The following is a 24,027-nucleotide window of genomic DNA, read 5'->3' on the forward strand; positions in this document are numbered from 1 at the left end:
GGTACAAACTGAGCTTTGAACTGAAACCCTCTAGAATAATAATCCTGGCAAGTGTGATACAACTATTAAGTAGTATTTCAATTTACAATGTTCAATGGTGCTGGGGCATTTAAATAGTTTTAATGGAATTCATTTCAGAAGTATTACCTTGCTGAAAAAAGGAATAATACTCCAGATCACCAATGTTCAGATGATGGCATTGTAGGATATGCTATGATTTTTGCTGCTACTGTTTATTTCTTTATATTTTTTTATTTTATAAGCCACGTTGTGTTTATGCCAATATACCAAATAAGTTTATAGATTACCTCTTTAAATATCAGTTCACCAAACTAACATACAGCAGTGGCAGCCTGTGCTAGGCTAACTGTTCTCTATCTCTGTGGTGCCAAGTAATAAGAATCATCTTTTCACATTTTTCCAGTTATGGTCAGGTGTGAGTAAAAGTGAGTATTTGCCAGGGGAACAAATATGGCAGTTAGAGATGTGGAAAATTTTTGACTGAAACTTTGTGAGTTCAAAACAGAGTGTTTTGAGGATTTTGGAAGTGTTTCAAACCCAAAGCACTTCCAAACAGTAGTTTTACATATGAAATGGAAAAGTCTGCAGTTTCACATGCAAATAATTTGAATCAAAACAGTTTGAGTGGCCCAAGTGGCAGAGAGGATCTTAGCCTTGGATTTCAGACTGACTATAGAAACACAGTGAAGTTTTTCCTTGCAAAAGTACCAAGCTTTTATATGCATACTGATATGAATTATGATTCAACAAGAAGTAGTTTAAATTTATTTGAAGATAATTCAGATAGTGATTTTATCATTTGACTATTAGTACAGTGTAGTAGTTTGGCTATTGAACTGGGGCTGACATGCAACATTTGCAAGGGAAAGAAATATAATTGTAATATATTTAATAATATAAGGAAAATGCCTATAAAAACTCAAATGGAACTCTTATAAAACAAAATCATTTGTCTTTAATAGGAATAAATGAATTCCTATTAAAATGAAACATTTATTTAAAAACTACCATTGTGCTTCTGAATAACAATTTACAACAAAATACTTTTCAAAACTCAATCCTAGAAACTGAAATTAGATCAAGGATGTGTATTGGTTCTTAAAATAATTTTTCATACTTTTATCAAAAATAAAAGCTCACCAGAATGAAACTATGTTATTTGAACAATCCAGTAAATTGAGCTAAAAAAGTCATTCACTGCAGTTTGAATGTAAAGTTACTGCAAATAATTTCAAGTGCCTAATTGATCTTAGCTGATTTTCTAAGCTCTCATGTAAATAAGTATGCTGAAGAATTTTCTTCCTAATGAAAATTTGACTTCTACCTCTAATTTATTCAAAAATACTTTCTGATATATATTTGAACATCAGGATTCTGACTTTTCAAAGTATTGAACATTTCTGGAAGATTCAAATATCCACTCATCATTTATATAATTCTTTCAGGTTAAAGAAATTCGGCCATGCCGTAGCAAACAGGAAAAGATCTTTCACAAAATGTCTGGAATTTAAATTAGAGAATGGTTAATAAACATGGATCTGATACCTGGGATATATTTTAAACTCAGTCAAGAATTGGTAGATAACGGTGAATTCAGAAACTTCTAACATCTGTTACTTTAAACATGCGATTGGCATCCTTCTGTTTTGCACTCTCACACCCTAGGCAAACACATGCCTATTTTAAGTATAGAACTGTTTAATGAATAGGGTTATTCATTGCTATCCTAAACTTAAAATATGTAGTCCAGTTATTGGAAGCCTAGTGCAGCCTTTGGGGTTTTGCAGTTAACTGCCAATTAATGTATGCTTTACTCTGTTGGGGGAGGATTGAGTTTCCAAGGGCCAACTGTAGAACTTGGGGGTGGAGAAATAAGACAAAATTGTTAGAAGGTTGAACTGCCTTCTGGCTTAAATCAGTTAATCAGACAGACTGCATGCTTAAATGAGGCTATAGAGTATTTGTCGTTCTGCTTAGTATATTTCTACATGTCTAGAGATTTGAGAACTGACTGGACAAGGTTTTGATTTAGCTTCAGAAAATTTGATTCCTGATTAAGAATTTAGAGAGTTTGAGCATTCCCTGAAGCATCTCACTTTTTTGAAGAGGCAATGCCCCATACCAAGACATTTCACCTCATCCTACTGACACTGTCTGGAGTCCTCATCTCTTTTGTAAAAACTGGTAAGTTGAATTTCTTTCTGGCCAACATATTTCAAATAGCATTTTTCCCTTTCCTGTGCATTCTCAGAATTCTAAATTTCTTTTCCATAAAGGCAGTATATGGATAACTAACATATTATAATAATAAAAAAACTTGGATGAGATTAAAATTTACATGTTTATGAGACTAAGGTTGTGTAACTAGTTTCAGTTTGGTTAGCTGGAACATAATTCAGCTTTATACCCTTGAAGAGTCTGGAAATCCTTAAATCTTTATTGATACAGTTAACTTAGGTGTGTTCAGAAAAAGTCATCATGGGACATGGTTTTGGGTATAATTTTACAACTGGGAATTATCATTCCATTTTTAATGGAAGTATTTAATTCTGTATCTGTGAAGATAAGAGTGATAGCGCTTGCTGAAATGTAAAAACAAATTGTTGGAGTAAGATGTATGAGCCACATGTAAGTTTCCGTGACATTCTTGGGGGTTTTATCTGCACATGGTTAGCAGAAAGAATTATGAATTTATGATACCAGATGTATTTCAGGATGCTTAGTTTGAATAATAGATTGCAGAACTGATTTGTGGATGGATTAATTTCTCCAATTTGTGCAGTTCTGTGGAAGTTACAATTCAAATATCAGTGCGATTCAGTATTATAAAAATTTATAAAAACATATTATTATAAAAAGTGTTAGTGTAGAAGGGGTGTGTGGGTGTCTATCTGTCTGTGTGTATATGTGTGTGTTTCTGGAAAATAAATGCAGAATAGAATATACATTCAGATCTTAACCATGAACCAGTACAACTGCTGAAAGCATTGAGGATAGCGTAAAATATTACTCCAAGCAAAATGAATACTCAACGTTCAGAGAAATAATAGACTCTCTTAGTGCTCACTCTGTCCCTTGTCTCTCTCCCATTTGAAGTACGTAGTTCTCAGAGATTTCAGACAAAAAATATGTTCTTGCACTAATGTTTGAGATTTCTTTACTTGGATTATTTGGTGGGAATCACACCTGAAATCTTTAAATAAAAAAATACACATTGTACCACTGACCCATAGTCCTTTGCCGCTTCTTGTGTCCTAGAGAAGAATTTTTATGCAGATTCTGATTTCAAGGTTCCGGCTAGTGCAAAAAATAGAGGCTGTGTAGATATTTCTGGAAATAAATGTTATTTCAATCACAAGTACAAGCGGGAGAAGAATATGGAAGTGGAAGAGGTTTCAGAATATCGTAGTAAATATATTTTAAGAGATGTATCTTTTTTCTGTCATTTGGATTCAAAGCTCGGCAGATGTTAAGCTACTCATTTTTTTTATTTAGCATTGTACATTTGTCTTGCTATTTTTAGAACTCTTAAAAGTTGGACAGTTTTCTATTAAACAGCAAAGAAGACTAATCTCTATTTTTCACATAAGAAATTAAATACACAAAAAACTAATTTCTGTAAAATTATGACTTTTTTAAAAAACAGTTTTCAAAAATTTTCTTAAACATTTGATAATGATATCATGATAATGAATGGGAACCAGTTTGATGTAGTAGTTAAGGCATCAGGCTAGAAACTATGAGACTGAATTTAGTCCCATTTTAGGCATAAGCCTAGTTGCATAACTTGGGCCAGTCATTTTTTTCTCAGCCTTTGGAAAGAGGCAATGGTAAATCACTTCTGAAAAACCTTGCCAAGAAAACTGTAGGGATTTGCCCAGGCAGTTTCTAAAAACTGGACACCAGCAGAAAGAAAGAAAAATGAATGAGGATGATTTACTTTTGATGTAATAAAATTTAGAAGATGCTCAACAAGAGAGGTTTTTTGTTTGTTTGTTTCTGTTAAGGAAAGACATTCTAATTCATTCTCAACTCCTGCTAGAGGAAAATAATCATGAATTTTCTTTGCAACAATATGGGCATGGTCTGCCATTGCCTTCATTCAGGATGCTTTTTAACTAGCTGACAGCCTTTATATTTACTGGTGGTCTTTTGAAGCTAAATCCTTTCTTAGCTTCTAAACCCAATCAAGCTTAACCAGGAGTTGGAAATTTGTAATCAAAGGTTTTTTTGTGAAATTGTATGCTGAAATATCTGTAACGGATCTTAAAATTATCTAAGAAAAAACAGATCAAGCTAATCTGGCAAGTGTTGCTTTTTATAAATCTGAGTTAAATTCTGGCAAGCAACTGCATTGTTTTCAAGATACTTATGCTGATCGCTTTATGATCTGCTCTACAATTTTTCCTGCATGCTGTAGGTTTTAATACTGCATACAAGATTCCACAGCCAAATGGAAAATCTTTCTATTTGTAGGAGAATAAATTATGTGTCTAGTTTTTCTGTTTTATTTTGTTCATGCAGCATTTGAATATAGTAATATAATTAGCATGCATTTACCAACTGGCTGTTTTTAATTAATTTCAGTTCATGTGTACTTGTAACTGAAGTGTGCAACATTACCAGTTGCACATCTGCATAGAGTTCTGAACAATGATACGAGTAGTAATAATCAGTTTAATTAGGTTATACAGAGTGTCCTCACGACAGTTCTCATTTAGTGATCGCTCAAAGTTACAACGGCACTGAAAAAAGTGACATATGACCATTTTTCACACTTACGACTATTGCCACATCCCCATGGTCACATGATTTACATTTGGATGCTTGGCAACTGACTCACATTTATGACGGATGCAGTGTCCCAGACACACGTTTATCCCCTTTTGTGACCTTCTGACAAGCAAAGTCAAAGGGGAAACCAGATTCACTTAACAACCGTGTTACGGCTTTTAAGTACTGCAGTGATTCACTTAACAAATGTGGCGAGAAAAGTCATAAAATGGGGCAAACCTCACTTAACAAAATTCTCAGCAATATACATTTTGGGCTCACTTGCGGTTGTAAATTGAGGGCTACCTGTATAGTATGCATTATGATGATCACTTTTTGCCCATTGTGTTTTGCTTTTTTTTTTTTTTTTCAAATGAATTTTTCCAGCTTGGTTCCAGAGGAGGCAAGTTGCCAAGCTCAAACAGAATGATGGAAAGGGTAGGGCCAGCGTGGTGGTACGCCTGGATGGGTATTATAGACAGACTTCTTGTAAACAAGTTTTGTTTAACAAGTTCAGCCTCTGCCGACCCAGGACTGAGAACTGCACCACAGTCTTCCCTTGTGCCTCCGAAGAAGGTCTTCATTCATCCGCATACTGGCCACGTGCCCATGGTGGCTACCTGGATCCAGACAGTCCACTGTTGGTTTCCAAGAGCATTTTGGGCCCTGCTTTTCTGTGTCGATTGCTTGGCTTTCTGAAGCGGAGTCATCCAAGCTGAGCAAGGAGATATTCCAGCCAGCCCCAAAGGTGATATGGAAGCAGTTGAGTCAAGTGTCTGAAGTATTTCCCTTGCAAGTCTATAAAGAGTTTTTCCCTTATTACAAGTCTATAAAGAGAAAGCAAATAATAAAAGAATAGTTGTATTATCCATTTTCTTTGGGCTAATAAAGGCTAACTTGAAGTAAACAGGCTTAGTGCTGCCTAAAAATAAGTGAGCTTAATGTGTGCAGAGAGTTATATTCTTGATTCCGAAAAGACACAATCACAATTCCCATTGTGCCCTTCTAAGCAAAAGCTCACTGTTGGTATTTTGTATATTTAAATTCAGCACACCTATTTTTTTTTCAAAAACCAATAGATCCCTTTTCCTAACTACCGTACAGATTTGCCTGTATTGGTAAATCTGAAAAAAAACTAAAAATAGTTCAAAGCATTAAAACAGTATTGCAGTGATGGTTACTTCAAATTCCTGCTTAACGCTCAAATAAGGGGACAATCCTATGTATCAGAATATTTAGTGGGATGGAGATGACCAATTCCGTATCATAAATTTCATAGCTGCCAATATTTCAAAGTCAGAAAGGACCTGGTTGGTAATTTCAAGGTGCTCTGCATAGCACAACAAAATTGATTTGCTCCTGTCTTTTCTTCCAGGGCAAGATTGTCTCTTTCAGATTCTAATGAGATAATCTATTAGGGCTGGGTTTTGTTTCGTGTTTTTGTGTGCCTTCCAGTCATAATTGACTCTTGGTGACTGCCTGGAAAAATCTATGCCATTGTTCTTGGCAAAATTTTCAAAAACAGTTTTGCCCTTTCCTCCTCCTGAGGATTGAGAGAAAAAAATGTCCCAAGGCCATTCAGTTGTGCCTGAATCAGGAGTAGAATTCATAGCCTTCCAGTTTCTAATCCAGCTGCTTTAACCAGTACACCAAACTAGCTTTCTACTTTGTACAAACAAGGCACCCAAATGATAGTTTATGTTCCTTCTTTAAAGTTTGCACTTTGAAGTGTAGTTTTTACCGTCCAATTCTGCAAATATTTCCATGTATCAATTTTGATTAAGTGGGAAGAGCAGATAATAAAAAAAATTATTCGATTGACCCTTGTTTGGTGGCTTAGAAGTTAGTTGAAAAAAACTCTTAGTCAGCACATGTACTTATGAGTCTTACTAGATGGACGGGAATATATTTCGAGGGCAGTGTGTATATACAGTAACTCCAAATTCAGTAAAAATATATAACATAATGGGCTGGATCTTACAAACCTCCCCCCCTTTGCTCCTACTCAGTAAAACCATTCTCGGGAGCAACCTTTTGTACAAAATGTTTAGCTAAATTATTATTTACCTAATGTAATCTTACATGTATTCCAATGTGAATTCTATTAGGCTTATTCCTAAGTAAGAAAGTAATAAAATTGCAGCTTTCTTAAGCAGCAAAGGAAGAATTCCCTCACTTCTACCTCTCTCCCCAGTTATGATCATTGGCTAACAATATAGAAACAAACTGCCATCTGGAAAAACATAATTTGTGCTTCATGTTGCATGCATCAGCATAGCTAGGCCTTTTCATATATGAAGTTGTTCTGGTCTGCTCTTCATTATTTAAGCAAATAATAAACTGAGTTCCTAGATGCAGAAAAAATTGCCTGCCCTAAAATATTGGGGGAGGGGGGGGCGTGTTGAGGACTGCAAATGATTACAGTTACTATTTTACCATTTTTACAATTGCATGACTGCATTTGCCCTTAAACATAAGAGGAAGACCCGTAAGCAATGTATAAAATACGTTATAAAAATTGTAAAGCAAAGCAAAATAAAATGAAAAACATTCATTAGAATAGAATTGCTGGTGGAGTTATTGACAGAGGCATGGGAAGACCAACATAAGAAGGTAACTTTTTAAAATACGTCTAAAATATGCTAACATTGGAGCTTGATACACTGCAGAGGATAGTTTCAAAGCACAAGGCCACAATTTCTTCCTTCACACCACCTCCAAGTGGCCATTGCACTCCAGTGGCATAGAGAAAGGGGTCTTTCCTGACCATCATACATACTCCAGTGACTAGGTAACTAAAGAGCTGCATACTTTTAAAGAGATCTTTTTGGCATGTCCATATATCTCTGTAAATTCAGGCTGGCCAGGGCAAAGTCCTGCAGATGAGCCATCTAGGATAGATCAAAATACAGCCATGTGGCTTTTGGGGGTGAGGGGGAATCTTTCCCAACAATTACTTTACCATCAAAGGAAACTTTTTTCTAGGGAACTTTTAACAACTGAAAGTGGATTGTGTTTTAGCATCATATTAAGCAAGTCCTAAAAAAAATAGGACAATGATTTGTCCCTTCCTTCCTTCCTTCCTTCCTTCCTTCCTCCCTCCCTCCTTCCCTCCCTCCCTCCCACTTTCCCTTCCTTCCTTCCTCCCTCCCTTCCTCTCCCTTCCTTCCTTCCTCCCTCCCTCCCTCCCTCCCTCCCTCCCACTTTCCCTTCCTTCTTTCTTTCCTCCCTCCCTTCCTCTCTCCCTTCCTTTCTCTTGTTTGGTCCAATTCTGTTGTTCAACTAACGTAACCCTTTGGAAGGATCAGTTTGTCTATATAAATGTGCACCCACACACAGATTGAGGCTGTGTTTCTGTTTTGTTGATGTTCCTTGCCTACTCCTGCAGGCATTATTTTTACACAGGTTTTGTAACATGATTAGGTAGTTCTGAAGGGTGTTTCCAGTTTTCATCTGGGTGTGATATTTCCAGGGCTTCAACAGGGCTCTGTAGAATGTGTCCAGTTCTTGCTAGGGCCTCTGTTTCAAGCTGTCTAACAAAATGAGCTTTGATTTCTGCCTTCTGGGTCTACCCATATATAAACACAAATAGCTTTTCAGTTTCTTCAGGGATGCTTAGGGGGGAAAATGGGCATGAATTACAGCATCAAAGAAAATGTAATTTTCTTGGAATCTCACCTCATAATTGCAAAGGGGGAGGAGACTCTACCCCCAGTCTTCCCTAGTTCTAGCACTTCGTCACCTGTCTTGATTTTCCTGGCAATTGAACCAGAGGTGGGCTGCAGCCGGTTTGGACCAGTTCAGGTGAACCGATTAAGATTCTGTGCAGTTTGGCAAACTGGCAAATACCATCATTGGCTGGCCCCACCCCGCCCACCCTGTCCTGCCCCACCCAGTCACTCCTCATCTTGCCTGCTCACCCAGCAAGGCTGCTGCTATTCTTTGTCTGGCTCCCTTGCTTGCCTTGACCATACAGACTCTGCGGGCCAGCCAGCTTGCCTGCCTTCGCCACCGTGGCTGTATCCCATGCAGCGCTCTCTCCATGGCCCAGCTGAGCAGCCCTGATCTGCCTGGCTGAGCCTGCAAGTAAAGTCCAAATCCCTCCAACATGGCCCAGCCATCTTGCCTGCCTTCCACCGCAGCTGCATCCCACATGGCGCTCTCCCTGCGGCCCAGCTAAGCGGCCCCGATCTGCCTGGGTGAGCCTGCAAGCAAGGCCCGAATCCTGGCCTAGCTGCCCTCCCACATGGCCTATCATGCGGCAGCCACAGCCCAACTCTCTGCCTCAACTGCCTTCCTTTGCTGATCTCTGCTCCTCCTCGCTCACCTAGATTAGACTCGCCCAGCTGCCTTCTGCTGCTCCCACCCGCTCCAACAGCAGAAGCCTTGAGGCTGAGGTAAGCGCGGCCGGGTGCCCCCTCGGGGAAGCGGGGCTGGAAAGGGTGCTCGCCTCCAAAACTTCCCATTTCTCTCACCCTCCACCTCCTACTGCTTCTCTCAGCCTTAATCCGTTTCTCTCCCTCTGCCTCCTACCACTTCTTGAGGCCCGAGACAAAGTGCCTGGTCTGGGCACACAGCCTCCACGACGGAGCCCTTCCTGAAGAGCAAAGCCTTGGACAACCTGATCTGTCCCAAAGGCCTCGAGGAGCTCCAGACTTTCCATGCGCCTCCACCGGTCCAAGTGCCCTGCCCTTCACAGATACCAATATGGCCAGTTCCCAGTGGTGGTGGCACTCCAGGAGGGAGGGTGGATGTCCCAGGGCTGCATGCATGTACCACAGCAGAGCAGTAGTCTTGACCCCAGCACAGCATCTCCCCCGAGGGCTGCCCGCCGTCAGCCTTATTTACATGGGCAGCTGTGCGCTGACCCCATTGGGATCTGAAGGGCCGGGCGTTCAGGCCAGCGGAGGCACATGGAAGCTCTGGAAGGTAAGGCCGACACTGATAGGAGGGAGACCCACTGCTCTTGGCTGAAGAGCCTCCTCCTGGCACGCTTGGCTTCCACGAGGCCTCCGGGCAACTGCCATCTGCTTGCCTTCCCCTTTGCCTCGGGTCCCTCATCCAGCCCGTGACGGGAGGACGTGTCACTTCTGGGCCTTGCCGGCCAGCAGGTGCACAGGCAGCCCTTGGGGGAGATGCTGCACTGGGCCTGAGATTGCTGCTCTGCTGCGGTGCACACATGCAGCCCCAGGACATCCGCCCACTATCCTGGAGTGCCGCCACCACTCTTGAGCTCACCTTCCACTTCCGCTGCTGCCGCTCTGGAGCTCCACTTCTGCCTGCTGCCGCCGCCACCACTACTCTGAAGCTCGCCTTCTGCCGCCACCACTGCTGCTGCTGGTCTGGAGATCGCCTTCAGGATGGATCAGTTCGTCCAAGCCATGTGTCAGTCCTGGAAGCCATCTTTTACTTTGGATCCCTGGGAAGGGGCTCCATCGTGGAGGGCTGTGTGCCCAGACCAGGCACTTCCTCTCAGGCCTCCCACCTCGCATGGGGCGGCAGGAGGAGGAAGTGTGTGGCCGAGGAAGGTTGCAGCCAAAGCCGGGTTGAAGTATAAGACTTCCAAGGTAGCTTCTTCTAGCCTATGATTCTAAAGTCTCCAAGACAAGCGAATTTGGAGAGAGAGAGAGAGAGAGAGAGAGGTAGGTGGCTTCTTGGGGGTGCATTTTGGAGAAGTATCAAGAGAAATGCCAAAAGGGCAATCAATTTGGGATTAAATTCCAAATGAAATTGAGTCTTCAGGGTAAGGAGACATGAAGAATTTTCAACTGCAGGTTTCCAAAAAACTTATTAAAATGAATGTCTAGAGGCAGCTCAACTCATTAGTCCAGAGGGAGCAAAAGAGATAGGATCTCAATGAGGGTCTTTGCTATTTAGCTCAGGAATAACAGAATAACTGAGTTGAAAGGGACCTTGGAGGTCTTCTAGTCCAACCCCCTGCTCAGGCAGGAAAACTGAGGATGCCAAAATCTGAGCGGACGGCCTGGGAAAGGTGTCAGAATAACATTCTGTGACAAGCAAATTTGAGAAAGTCTACATTTGTGGGAGGTGGGGTGGGACTTGTGCATGCAAAACAGAATAATGACCAGAATTCACTCCTCTGCTTGGACAAAGCAAGATGAAACAAACCTGGAATTTGCTCCTATTCCGCTGGTCACTATAAGTTAAGAAATTTATCCATGCCATTTTTAAAAAAAGTGTTTAAATTTTGATATTTTTCATTATTGCTTTCCAGTTAATAAAGATTTATTTTATAAAGTTGCAAGGTGTTATTTATTACATAGATTACTATTTAATTATTAAAAATAAATATATTTGTTTGCCAACTCTAATCTCCTGAAGTAATCCACATGTGATATAATATTAAGATGAAAATATATGAAAATATAAAGTACATAAAAATTCAATAAAATATAATTGGATTGTTTAAAACTTTATTTCAGATCAAGCAGACTTGAGCATCAGCCATGTTTTCCCCTTCAAAACAATAATTCTATCATCTATCATCTCTCTCTCTCTCTCTCCCTCTCCCTCTCCCTCTCTCTCTCTCTCTCTCTCTCTCTCTCTCTCTCTCTCTCTCTCTCTCTCTCTCTCTCTTATCTACCTAGTCTTCTTGCCTATCAAAAAAATCATCTGCACAGCAGTTGCTGAGTTACTTACAGCCTTTCAGACTTTAACCAGCAGAGGGCAATGCTCTCTATTTTTTGCAGCAGTTCCTGTTCGAAGATGTTTTTGAGGTACAACACTACTGATTGTGGCTTAGACTAATGACAGGGAGAGCAAATTATCTGGCTTTTTTTTTTTTTTAATCCAGTGAAAACCTCATCAGGAGAGTCCTCCCATAGGCTTTTTTTCTGTAGCTGTGCTGCAAGGGCTGCGAAAGGAGACGCCTACCTTTAAAAAAGTATTCTTTTAGAGAGGACCTTATTCTCTTGGGGAAACTCAGAAAAACTTCCTTTCCACTTTCTCTGCTTGTTTATGCTCAGCTGTACTGACACTTTTTAGCACAAGTTTTGGTCTGCTCTGGATTGCCAAAAAAACTAAATGACTTGTATGTTTTTCCCAGCAGAATACTCACAAGAACCTATCCCAACATTGTGGAATGATTCACCAGAACTACCATCAGGTGGAGGAGCTTTAGAAACCACCCCTCCTGCCCGCTTCTCAGATTCTACAGGATTCCCATCATACACATCTGATTATGAACTAGAGGACACAACCCATCTCCACCATCTGAATAATGACAATGGTATCCATGCTTGGCAGCGAGGCTGATTATTGGGCGGGTCCTAGTGACATCTTGTCAGGCCTTCTAATGAAGGGTGGCAGATCCCCCCTCAGGTCACATGCCCATCAAGGAAAGAATGAACATGTATTATTATTGAATGGGTCCTGAATATACATATAGCACTTTTATTTTCCACTGATTACATAAAGAGGCTTGGCTGGCTATATCAATCCAATGGGATCTTTTAGGATCACTTTTATATCAATCCAATGGGATCTTTTAGGATCATTTTTGTTCCTTTATTACAATTAAGTTTACAACGGTTTAAGGCAGTGGCCCCAAACCTTTTGGGCATCAGGGACCGGTTCCATGGAGAGAGGCTTTTCTGCAGAGCTGAGGGGGCATGGTTTTGTGTGCTGGACAATGGGACCAGACCTGGGATAAAGCTGGACTTCAATTGTGCTTGTGGAATTCTGGTCAGAGGGTACCCAAATCGATTGGTTGTGTGTCCTTCCCATCAGCAAGGAGTGCTGCTTATGGCAAATGTGCACCTGATATCTTAGTCAGCAAGTGCAAAATGTGAGAGATTTGGGAATAGGATGTTCTGAAGAACAAGAGCGCTATCCTGTTCAGGCCCCTGCTGTGCCTCCTCTAGACCAGGCTTTTTAGTGGTCAGTTATTATTTTTTTAATTTATTATTATTTATTTATTATTATTTATTTATTATTATTTAAATATTATTATTTAGTGGTCAGTTTAGTGGTCAGTTGATAATTTTCCAGGAGTAAATTTCCAGGAGTAAATTGTTCAGACTAGAAGTGATTCAAGTTATTCTGAACATCCCAGATGGATCAACAAAAATAGAATACTGTCCTCTATTTTGACTTGTTTTTAAAATGAATTATCATAAATAAAAATGTATTTAGTTTTAATCAGAATAAATAGTCATGAAAAATTGAAAACAGGAAGCTATCACATTTAATACAAGCTAGTCTTGTGCCATTCAGATCATAATATGGCTCTGCTCAGGGACTTCAACTCTACTACTCTTGCTGTGACTTACTGGTTCAACTTTAAACACACATACACAAAAGGTTATCCAATTATCTTTATTTTTCATATATCAACTATATATCAGTTTTATATTATTTCATCTCTAGTTTTAAGACTTCAAAATTTAGTCTGGTTAAATTTTGCCAATTTGAATTCAAGAAGTCAGAAGGCAACATATTACAACTTCAGTTGGAGTATAACATGTATATTTTTAAATAGTAAAACACTTGAATATTAGCAGTTATTGTGGCATGATGAAGACGTGGCTTGCTATTGCAATCTTCTGCAATATCCTTTCAACTTTGTGGTCTATTTTAAAGTACTGGCCTTCCCGGTTGATCAGGGTTGCCTGCAGAGGGGATCAAAAAGATGACCATAATCATGTGGTTACATTCTTTTTTAATGTGTATCATGGGCATCCCTTTACAGAGGGAGCAACGATTTCCTATCTTGGACAGCAGCTGCTTATCTTTTTAGCTCTACCAAGGATCATCTGGTGGTGACCTAGGACTGGGAGTGGAACACACTAGCCTGGAGCTTTCTTTCCCCACTACTGTAGTCTTAAGCAATATAAAAATGGAGGGGAAGAGCCATAGCTCTTTAGGTATCCGCCACTCATTCAGAAAATATGGTAGGATCATTATATATTTGATATAATTGAGCAATTGCAGGGGTAATGTATTCTCCTCCTGCAACTGTGGTTTTAGGCATAATCTATTAAATTATTTTGGCCTTTGGGTGTATCTCATTTTTATCTAATTTATTATTGCATTGTTTGCTGAATATGCCAAATCCAAATGCTCTTCTGTTCTTTTTCATCTGCAGAGTCTCTGGGTCCTGGGGCTATCGGTGCCATAGTGATTGCTGCTCTGCTGGGAACGTCTGTGATTGTGGCCTTGATTGTTATCACTCTACGAAAATGTTCTGCTTCCTAAAATTAATAAAAAGTGCTTTCCTCCCCAAGTATACTCTTGTCAAACCTTCCTCTTTCCTCCATGCTTGCCTATTTTGGGAGAGAATAGGAAGAACAAAGGTACACCTGCATTTCAGAGGTCAACCTGTCCTCAAGCCACCTTGGCCCTTGGCCCTGGTGCTTCTTTCCTTTCAGACAAAAGACCTTGAAAATGCGGAGTTTAATAATTGCACAGTTGGATGTTGGGTGGGAGGTACATCTAGACTGACCGAGAAGCTGCTACAAGCATCAAGTTCCTGACAAGAAGATGCTTTGTACCACCAAATATGAAGCCCATGCATTACTGAAAGGCCACATTACGTTCATGCATGCATTTAAAGGCACATATTAAAAATGACTATGAAGGCTTGATTGCTAAAGCAAAAATAAAACCATAACCAGCAGCTTAGCTTTTGATTCCTGAAATACTAGTGCTGGGGAGTAAGAACAAGCTGTTCTGTATTTATTTTCAGATGGCCTGATTTTATATACTGTTCTGTTATAATTAAACAAGCCTTTCCTCCCCCTAAATACTATGTATGCTCTGGCTTTTTTTTTAAAGCAGCCAAGTTAGTTTTCTTAACATTGGATATAATTTTGGGTAGAGATGAGGAACACTAAGGTTAAAAAAAAAACTATACAAACTTTTCCTGTTTGTGTAGAACAACAGCATCATTTATTGCATACCCTTACGAACATGCATTTCTATTTATTTGACCAATAATATATGACAGAGTGGTGCAACTACTATAAACATCAGTGTGAAACTACTCACATCTCTCAAATGGTTAATTTGGTTTGGGAGTTTGTTGTGAAGTAGCATATTATCCCAGGCTTAGTTGGGTCAAGGGGGTACTTGGTTACTGGCTTGTGAGGTTAGAACCACACTGGCCATTCCTACGAGCCATGCAGCCACTTAAGATAAGCTTTTGCACAGTTCTGTTATATATGTTTGGTAGATTTAAAAAGGCGGCTGAAACTTTCCAGTGGTAGATTTGGCTGAAACCCTCCTTGAACTGTATACTGTATCACATCATCTAACCTAAAGTGAGCTCTTCTTTCCATTTACAAGGAGCTTTCTCTACCAGGATTTATCTATGCTTCCTTAGATATTGGAATAGCTTCTCAGAGTATTCAATCTTAAATTGTTCGTAAAGTATGTTGACTTGGATCACAATTGTTGGGCTCCGACTTTCCCCCGTTCCAGCCAGCCTGATGAATTGTCATGGATTCTAGGATTTATAGCGGAACATCCAGAGAATCATAGGTTCCTCATTCCTTCTCTAAATTATTAATATATCACAGATATTGATATATCTCATATTTATTAATATATAACAAGAGATCCTTTGAAAGATGGCTTACTTCTATTGCTACAGGATTCTTCCCAAACCTGACCCCTATGAATGTCTGTGGGGCTAAACTTCCATAAAGTTCAGCTAACATTACCAGGAACTGATTTGTACATTGCTACAATTTTTAGGTGATATTTTCATGTTTTTACACAATCTTATCTCCTTTATTATTTTGCAAGTAAATTACTCAAAGGCACAGCAATGGCACAAGCAAAACATGATTGGTATTAGATTAACATTGTGGGATGGGAATGGATGCTTTCCCTCCAAAACTCAGCCACTTTGGTATTTTTAGACATGTATCAGTATAGCCCAAAAAAACAATATCGTAATGCAATTTGGAAAACTCTAATTTTGGTAGCAATTAAACATAGGATCATATTTTAATAATACTGGTCACAACTACATTGGCTAGGAACATATGAGTAGGTGAGGTTTTTTCCTAATGATTACAAAAGTTTTCACATATTCACACTCTGCCTTTCAAGCTGAAAAGTCTTACTTCTGGAAATTGGTGTTACTGATAATGATAGAACAGAATCATTTAGACCAATGGCCTTTCATATTATACAGCAGTTTCATCTCTTCAAAACTCTGTCATTTTGGGGCAAATTAACACTTTGTTATATTTGTGCCTTGTAGAAAGGGCATTTAATAAATTATTTTAGGAGTATATAAATAAATGCTTCTTGATAATGGCTTCTGTAGCATTTTTAATATGCAAAATGCTTTACAACCTTTTAATCTATTAGGCTCAGGGCCATAGCTGACCATGTGGCTTTTCCAAAATTAAAAGGATCTTGATGCTGTTTATGGCTCTGTATTAAATGATCAGACATTTCTTGTTCTTTTGGCTCAAGGCTTTCCTGTACGGAAGTTTAAAGTACAGACTTCATGCACTTTGCTAAGGGTGCACTACAAATGAGTAAAAACACATTTCTATTACTTTGACACAACTCTGGAGACATTTAATACAAATATCCACCTTTTGTCCACTGAATTTCATTGCATGGGCATTGCATGGGCACAATCACAGAGCAAAGGAGCAAAAGACAGAACTTTACTGTTCTAACTCTGAATGAGTTACCGATGCTTCCTAGATGTAGCACCCATCTGGAATGTTATGAGTAGCTTATTTGGCTGTGAAAACTGCTTTTCTTTTACTTTTTTCAACATATGCAAATGCTTCAGTGTATGCAAGAGACTCAAGCAGAGAAATCTCTTCAAGGAATATTGTGTCAAATATTGCATTCTCCTATACAGTTTAGTGCAGCATTTGCTTAGGACAAACCCCTTAATACAATGGTCCCCAATCTTTGTGGCTTGGCGGCTTGGTTGGGGAGGGGAACTGAGCTGTGTGAATGGCAGGCCAGTGCGCACACACATGCAGTCCTTGTGCAAGTGGTGGGCCAAAATGCATGGGTGCAGCTCGACTTGCGCAAGCAGTGGGCCAGCACACCACTTGTGTTCTGGCAAGCCACTCATATGGCCCAATTCCAAATCAGCCACAGCCTGTACTGAGTTGTGGCCCAGAGGCTGGGGACCCCTACCTTAATATACTCCCCATTCTGGCACTAACTCCAAACACAACTATACTCTGTCTGGTTGCCAGTGGTAAATGTATGAGATAACTATGTTTAGATAAGTAAGTGCAGTTAGTGATTGCTTAGACAGGAAGTAATGGTTCTTATAAAACAGAATAATTGATTCAGTATTGTCCCTGCATAATGTGGTTTGGCATACATCATTTTGAGAAGTGTAGTCTACACAGGTCAATAAAATAGAAGGATGATAATCTGAGTTCCCAATTCCAACCAACTGATCCTTATTTTAGAAAATGTACTTTGCATGCTTCAATCTTACCTTCTAGAACTTTGAAGTTCATAACCAAGACACCCACGTAAATAAATATTGCGGTGCATTTTAACTACATAACATTGCACTTCCTAATTTTTTTGTTACCTCCACCTTTCTTCCAAAACACAAGAAGAAACTAGTTTATCACATGAGCAGTTCAAACTCAGTTCCTAGGAGAAACTTGCTGAGTACAGAAATATGGAAGTTGACCATTTATAGTATAAACTTTCAATGTAGATTGTCCATAACTTCATTATCTTTCCATAAAATCAAATGCTGCACTTTTTTGTACCATTGGATAAGATGCTAAAGAACCAAGTTGCTGGATTTACGAACCATTACATAATTTTCCCAGTTGCTCAAGTGATTAGTTTCTTCATCATGCAGAGTTAATAAATTTACAATCTTCAGAGTATGCAGTACATTAAGAAAGACATTTACAGCTTCTACATCTGTACAGGTGAATGACAGCTTCTCTTCTTTTCAGTCTGTCTTCAGAAAGACTATCCGACTTGTAATGAGAATGCAAGGGAGCCCGATAGTTCATAGGTGAACGGATTTGCTTGCCAAAATGATTCGTGTGCATTCTCTCAAGTACTATATTTCATTGTCTCAGCCTCTGCCATAAATAGCTTCTGAAAAACAGACGACTAAGCAATGATCATTGTCTATTCCTGCTGCCCATCTTCCTCCTCTGACTGTCATCAGTTTTGTGCACTCGGAAACATTCCTTTAAATTTTGAGATCGAATCTTGGGATTCATAATCTCTTCACCCATAGAACTGGGGAACCAACCTCTTTCTTGATCATGCAAACGTTCCCCAAATATCCAGCCTAGAGTAAAAGACAAGATCATGATGGTGAAAGAAATGTACTAATAGAGATCAAATTCATATTGGCTTAATAATTCAATATGCAGAAAATATTTTATTAATTAGTGTATTGTGATGGTGGCTATGCCATCTTAAGTATGAAGCAGATGTTACAACTAAAGGAAATGTAAGAATATAGCTTCATTAGCACTGAAATATCTTAACATTACTGCAGTTTTAAATAAGACTATGACAAAGTATACACTTATTCATTTCCTTGGGCAATGACTGCTGGAATGCTCAAATATACCCAATCTCCCATCCTTAATGATGCAGATAAAATAGTGTTCCATTGTAATGGAACTGGGACATGACTGCATCAGTCTTGTTGCTCTTACCGTCATCTGTCTTTTCCAGAATGTTGAGAACATCAGCCAATTCCAATGAAAGCTCATCTGGTTGCTGGGCCACGTAAGGATGGACACATTGTACTTGAGGGCAATCTGTTAAAGGGAAGGAGATTAATTTAGTTTGCCAATCATTTATGAGAGGGAACTGCATGGGTATTTTTAACAGAATTAGGAGCTAATGAAATCCTGATTTGTATAAAAAACTTGCTGCAAAACATAGTGTGCAAGAATCTCTCTCTCAATGTTTCCAGAAGTAGTTTGCCACTGACTCTTCCTAGAGTGAGACTGATCCAGAATCACCCAGCTGGCTCTGTGCTTAAGGAACAACTAGAACTCAGTAATTCCTGGTTTCTAGCCTGGTGCCTTAATCACTACACCCAACTGGCTTTCTCAATCAATGATACCCATCCTGATTTAAAGACTAGAAGAACTGACATTGCTAAAATCCAATAAAAGAAGAAAGGTATAGCATGCTTTTCCAACCTGTTTGGATAGCACCTTCCTTTTCACTTACCCATAAGCCTGGATGTGAAGGAAACAAACTTTGTTCGTCGATTTGGAGCCAGTAAAATCATCCAGCGCTTCATTTCACTTCTATGTGACATATACAGGAAGAGATCACAGCAGTCAGGGTTTTCCATGCAGTTTTGGAAAGGTTAGAAATTATGCAACTCTTACAATTAATTGTTCCTGCCAATTTGCACATTTTTCTTTTGTATAGATAAATATATATTTTATTCCATTTATGGAGGAATCAGAAAGCTCATAACACTTCTTTTCTAAAAGTCCAGTGACCATAAGATATACAAGAATGCATTTAAAGGTAAAGGTAAAGGTTCCCCTTGCACATATGTGCTAGTCGTTCCCGACTCTAGGGGGCGGTGCTCATCTCTGTTTCAAAGCGAAGAGCCAGCGCTGTCCAAAGACGTCTCCGTGGTCATGTGGCTGGCATGACTAAACACCAAAGACACATGGAATGCTGTTACCTTCCCCCCAAAGGTGGTCCCTTTTTTTCTACTTGCATTTTTTACATGCTTTTGAACTGCTAGGTTGGCAGAAGCTGGGACAAGTAACGGGAGCTCACCCCTTTACGCGGCGCTAGGGATTTGAACTGCCGAACTGCCGACCTTCAATTGACAACTCAGCATCTTAGCCACTGAGCCACCGTGTCCCCTTTTAAGAATGCATTTACATTACATTATTATTATTATTATTATTATTATTATTATTATTATTCCTTCATTTAAAATATTTTTTTCCTTGCAGCATGCGCAACATTAGGTCTTCATCTTAATACTGAATGCTTCAGCATATGTAAACATATTTGTAAATCTATAGGCACTTTATCATTCCCCTTCTCATGCCATGCATCTGCAAAATGACTCATCTGCAGTTATGTATTTAAAAGATATATATGGCCACCCATTTTAAGGAACTCTGGGTGGCTCACAACAACTAACAGTTTATCAGAATGTCTTGCAGAATGTAATGCAATAAGCAGTGCACAGCTACAAATATCTATGAAAACTGAGCATATTTCAGAAACTATAAAAATGTAAATTCTGCTACATACTCCTCTTACTTTTCAACTCTTGCTTAAAGTATGCATTGTTTTTCTAGTTTCAAATTAGACAGGATACAATAAACCTCATACATAACTCATACATAAAAGACTGACCATGAAGAGCTTGTAGTTTGATTTCAGAAAAAAACATACAATATTTACAATGGTCCCTAGCCTGAATTTATATAGCTTGGATGGAAATCCTGTACATACTAACTAAAGTAGGAATAAAATAGAACAATAAAATGCAACTACTTGAGTGCTAATGGTTTCAGTACTTAAAACTATTCTGTACATAAAAAAACAAGGTTTAAAGAAGAACATATTCAATTATATAAGGAGTTCTACAGAACTGCATAAACAATCATAATCATGTTTATGAGACTAAATCTATAGGATTTCTAAACCTCTCATAATATGTTCCATCTGCCTTTTGAAGCAGACATCAGCAAATGAAATGGTCAAATTAGCCTGGGAACAAACTGGTCCACATACTTTAGCAGCCTCCAAAACCCCTGAATTATTGTCAGCATTGAAATTTATTTTGGATATGACTTATGTGCCAAAAACCTGAAATAAAGAGTTGCAGTATCTCCTATTAACAAATATATGGTGATCAAAGAGTATCAAGTATGTTCCTTATGATTCTAAAATGGGGTTAATTCCACAAAAGACATTTGTCCATTTTTATTAAATACCTAAGAAGAAAATCTGGCTGTCTTAAGGGTAAAATGCATAAAGGAATCTGAGCCAGACCCACTACTGCCCATCTGGTTTAATACTGATTACGTGTTAATATGGTAATATGATCAACATCCTTTAATATTTGAATGTACTTTAACATGAATCACTTCCCATAGAGACATGGAATTACCAGGCGTGGAGGGATGTTGCAAAAAAGATAATGCTCCAACACTGGAAGGACGGAGTAACCTCATTATTACCCACTGATTACACATATCATAGAATCAAAGGGTTGGAAGTGAGTTTGGAGGTCTTCTAGTCCAACCCTCTGCCCAAACATATCATTGATGATGTGTGTTCACTTTCTGATTGTGACATGGTTATCTACTGATGCAGTGGAAATTCTAATTAATATTATTCCATGTTATCAAAGCTTACTTATTTTTTGAGAAATTGGGCTGAATAGGTTCATTTATATATAAAAGCAAAAAGCAATAAAAAATTTAAAAAGGAGTTACCACAAAAAAATTCTAATGTGACCTCTTCTTGAAATTCAATTATCATGGGGTGGCATTAGCTTTGTTTACATACAGAATGTCCACAAAATAATTTACCTTCAAACAACAGTTTTGTAGCCAAAAGGAGTAAAAAACCTAGTTCCTTAGCACATTTTATATTCATTTCAGGAATATTCTGGAACAATGTATTCAAGAATAAGAATAAAAAGCTCCCAGTGGGGGAGGAGAGAACAATTTCATTTGGTTTTCTAATTTCAGTATGGGAAAAAAATCATGACCCTATCCTTAATTTGCTATTTTGGGGGAGGAGGAAACTAAACCATTCTTGTTCTGCCCAAGAATTAGAGACTAAAATTTTCTATGCCTAATCATGGGGGTTGTAAAACAGGCAATTACATTAAAGGGAACTAATTTTAGTGATAAAAAATAAATTACAAGGTAGTTTCTGCTAAGATTTATACACAGAGCAATTTCTGAACTGATTTCTGTATGCATGTGAATGAAAAAATGGAATATGGATGAGTTGCATACAAGCAGTTTGCTCACTGATTAGCTTGGAAAAGCTAAAAGTCCATAATCCATTAAACTGGAACAAACTGAATGGGTTCACTCACAGAATCCACATAGTTGCATGTGTATCACTTGCTGTACTCACTGGGATAACGCCTTCAACATATAGCTGACTTCACGGTCATCTGCATTTTCTAGCAGCCTCAGAATAAATACATTGGCCAAGCTCTGTCCTTGGTCCTCCAACTCTTCCACTCGAAGAAGGCCTCGAGAAGCAGAATCAAATACTTGGTACTTGTCACTGAGGCAAATAATAAATAAAGGCTGGGTTACAGTTTCTTTTAAAATGGGACAGAGGAACAGACAGAATATACTTGTCAGAGATGAACCAGAATAAAATATTTCTCAAGATTAGAAGAATAAATGACTTAATCTCAATTATAAATTAAAGGGACCTGGACATAATAAGATCCCTCCTCTGTTGCAAGGTTCTCCTAGAGGGTTACTTCAATAAAAAGTAAGAATCGGATGACCTGGTTTATAACTGAATCCACAGCTTGGAAATAGCCCAATTCACTTTGTATTGCTTTGGGAGTTGGGGTTTGGTGGGGGAGGGTTTCCTGAGTCTAGGTGATTATTGGGAATATGGAAAATATATGCTGGTCATGTCATAATATAGAATTGATTTGATTTGTGGAAAGTGGTCCAATCTCCTATTTATGATATAGCTTCAAAAAATATAAAGCACCTATAATGCCTTTAAGTTCTTCGTTTTCTATTAGAATGGGATAACAGATTCAGCAATGTCTATGGCGATTTTCAGTCATCCAGGTCATGATTGTCCTAAAGGTGCTTTTTCAAAAAGCAACTGGACTTTCTGGTTTTTCTTTCAAGACGTTTCACTTCTCATCCAAAAAGCTTCTTCAGCTCTGATTAAGCAGTGTTTGATCATGATCCAGCTAGGCCTGTGGGGACCTGATGGAGTGGGATGGTGGCAGTGGTGAAATCTTGCTGGTTCTGTCTGGCTCGCACAAGCTGGTAGCGCCGGTGGTGCGTGGTTTGGCGAACTGGTAGTGGGGCAGCCCGGATGTCATTACTTCCTGGTTTTAACCTTCTATGCATGCACAAAGCCTTCTGTGCATGCACAGAGGGTCAAAAATAGGATGTGACGATGGTGCGTGTGCACTTCTGAACCGGTAGAGAAGGTAAGTAGATTTCACCCCTGGATGATGGCATAGATAGGCAGGGGATGTTGCAGCGTTTTTGCACTTGGTCATAAGGAGGAATGTTTGTGGGGGCACTGCAGAGGTTTTAACTTTGAAACCGGCTCATAAGCAGTCTGTTGTAACTTCAAATGGTTGCCAAGTGACCAGTCTTAAGTCAAGAACTACCTATATTCCATTTTCAACTCCTGGGTCATATCCAGCGTCTCAAACTAACCCGTAACACAAAAGAAAAAAAAAAGATACCAAAAGAAGCTGTTAGGAAATGATTTTACCTAACTTGTTGGGTTGGCAATATATAAACCATCAATATAGCTTTAAGACTGCTGTATTGCTGTATTGCATCATACTGTGTCCTGATTGGTTAGCTCTGTAGCCAATGTCCTTAAGAAGGAGCTAGAAACATGGTTTGTTTCTGTTTGATTCTTTTTGATGTTCTTTGCTGATCGTTACTGCTCTTTGCTGTGTTTGCTACTGTTTGCAACTGTTAATGTGTATGACTACAACGACTGGTAAGAAGACTTTGTTATTGGATTATCCCTGGACTATTGTTTTACTAACTACTGCTTTATCTGTGTATGACCTGGACTGTTTATTGGACTGTGCCTTATTACTATTTCCTGAAAGTAAACACAACTCAGTGTATCTCTGTGTTGGCTGTGCTATTTTGTAACTACTCTCAATCGCTTTCATGTGCACACCCTTGCTACTCAAGGGTTGCTCTGCAAATTCCTTAACAGAAGCCCCCAGCCCCCCAAACACAAAGCAGCTTGACTACCATCGTGATCCAAGGCCTGGAAGAACAATCAGGCTTTTAACAATTTGCAGAGAATCAGGAAACCAAGAGCAGTCCCAATCTCAAGGAGGGATATCATTCTAGAGAGCAAATTTGGTTAAAACAATAACAAGTGCTAAAAAGATTTGTCTAACACTTTATGCCTACAGCTAGGGCTGTAGTAACGTGAGATCCTTTGTATGATAGACAGGGTCTAAAATATTATTGTTGTAAATAAACAATATATTAATATATTATTGTTAGTAATTATTAATATATTAATAAACATTAA

At 38.9% G+C, this 24,027-nt stretch overlaps 2 protein-coding genes across 4 annotated transcripts in view; one reads left to right on the forward strand and one right to left on the reverse strand.

The window, feature by feature from the left end:
* Positions 1–1,982: 1,982 nt before the first annotated feature.
* Positions 1,983–14,041, forward strand: SNORC (secondary ossification center associated regulator of chondrocyte maturation). 2 transcript variants are annotated; one of them, XM_034439734.3, is made up of 3 exons: positions 1,983–2,205; positions 11,861–12,043; positions 13,901–14,041. In XM_034439734.3, exons 1-3 carry the CDS (start codon positions 2,133–2,135, stop codon positions 14,008–14,010), a joined length of 366 nt encoding a protein of 121 aa, XP_034295625.1. In that variant the 5' UTR covers positions 1,983–2,132; the 3' UTR covers positions 14,011–14,041. The 2 variants fall into 2 exon arrangements, with proteins under 2 accessions (XP_034295625.1, XP_034295626.1); XM_034439735.3 differs by having other exon boundaries at positions 11,864–12,043.
* A 639-nt stretch (positions 14,042–14,680) lies between these two features.
* NGEF (neuronal guanine nucleotide exchange factor) overlaps positions 14,681–24,027 on the reverse strand; it is a 68,231-nt gene continuing 58,884 nt past the window's right edge. For both annotated transcript variants that reach the window (XM_034439731.3, XM_087872731.1), the window contains 4 exons: positions 21,883–22,038; positions 18,976–19,055; positions 18,450–18,554; positions 14,681–18,073 (listed from right to left, as the gene is read on the reverse strand). In XM_034439731.3, the coding sequence (XP_034295622.2) occupies positions 17,901–18,073; positions 18,450–18,554; positions 18,976–19,055; positions 21,883–22,038 (514 nt within the window). In that variant the 3' untranslated portion in view covers positions 14,681–17,900. The remainder of the gene's footprint in view (positions 18,074–18,449; positions 18,555–18,975; positions 19,056–21,882; positions 22,039–24,027) is intronic.

This window comes from Pantherophis guttatus, chromosome 6, assembly GCF_059756535.1.
Source record: "Pantherophis guttatus breed Tessera chromosome 6, ASM5975653v1, whole genome shotgun sequence".
In the NCBI taxonomy this organism is placed as follows: domain Eukaryota; kingdom Metazoa; phylum Chordata; class Lepidosauria; order Squamata; family Colubridae; genus Pantherophis; species Pantherophis guttatus.

What these genes read in the sequence shown, in the direction of transcription:
- SNORC (XM_034439734.3), top strand. Translation starts at nt 2,133, where the DNA reads ATGCCCCATACCAAGACATTTCACCTCATCCTACTGACACTGTCTGGA. An exon ending in CATCTCTTTTGTAAAAACTG is followed by an intron (nt 2,206 to 11,860) that starts GTAAGTTGAATT and finishes TGTTTTTCCCAG; the next exon opens with CAGAATACTCACAAGAACCT. An exon ending in CCATCTGAATAATGACAATG is followed by an intron (nt 12,044 to 13,900) that starts GTATCCATGCTT and finishes TTTCATCTGCAG; the next exon opens with AGTCTCTGGGTCCTGGGGCT.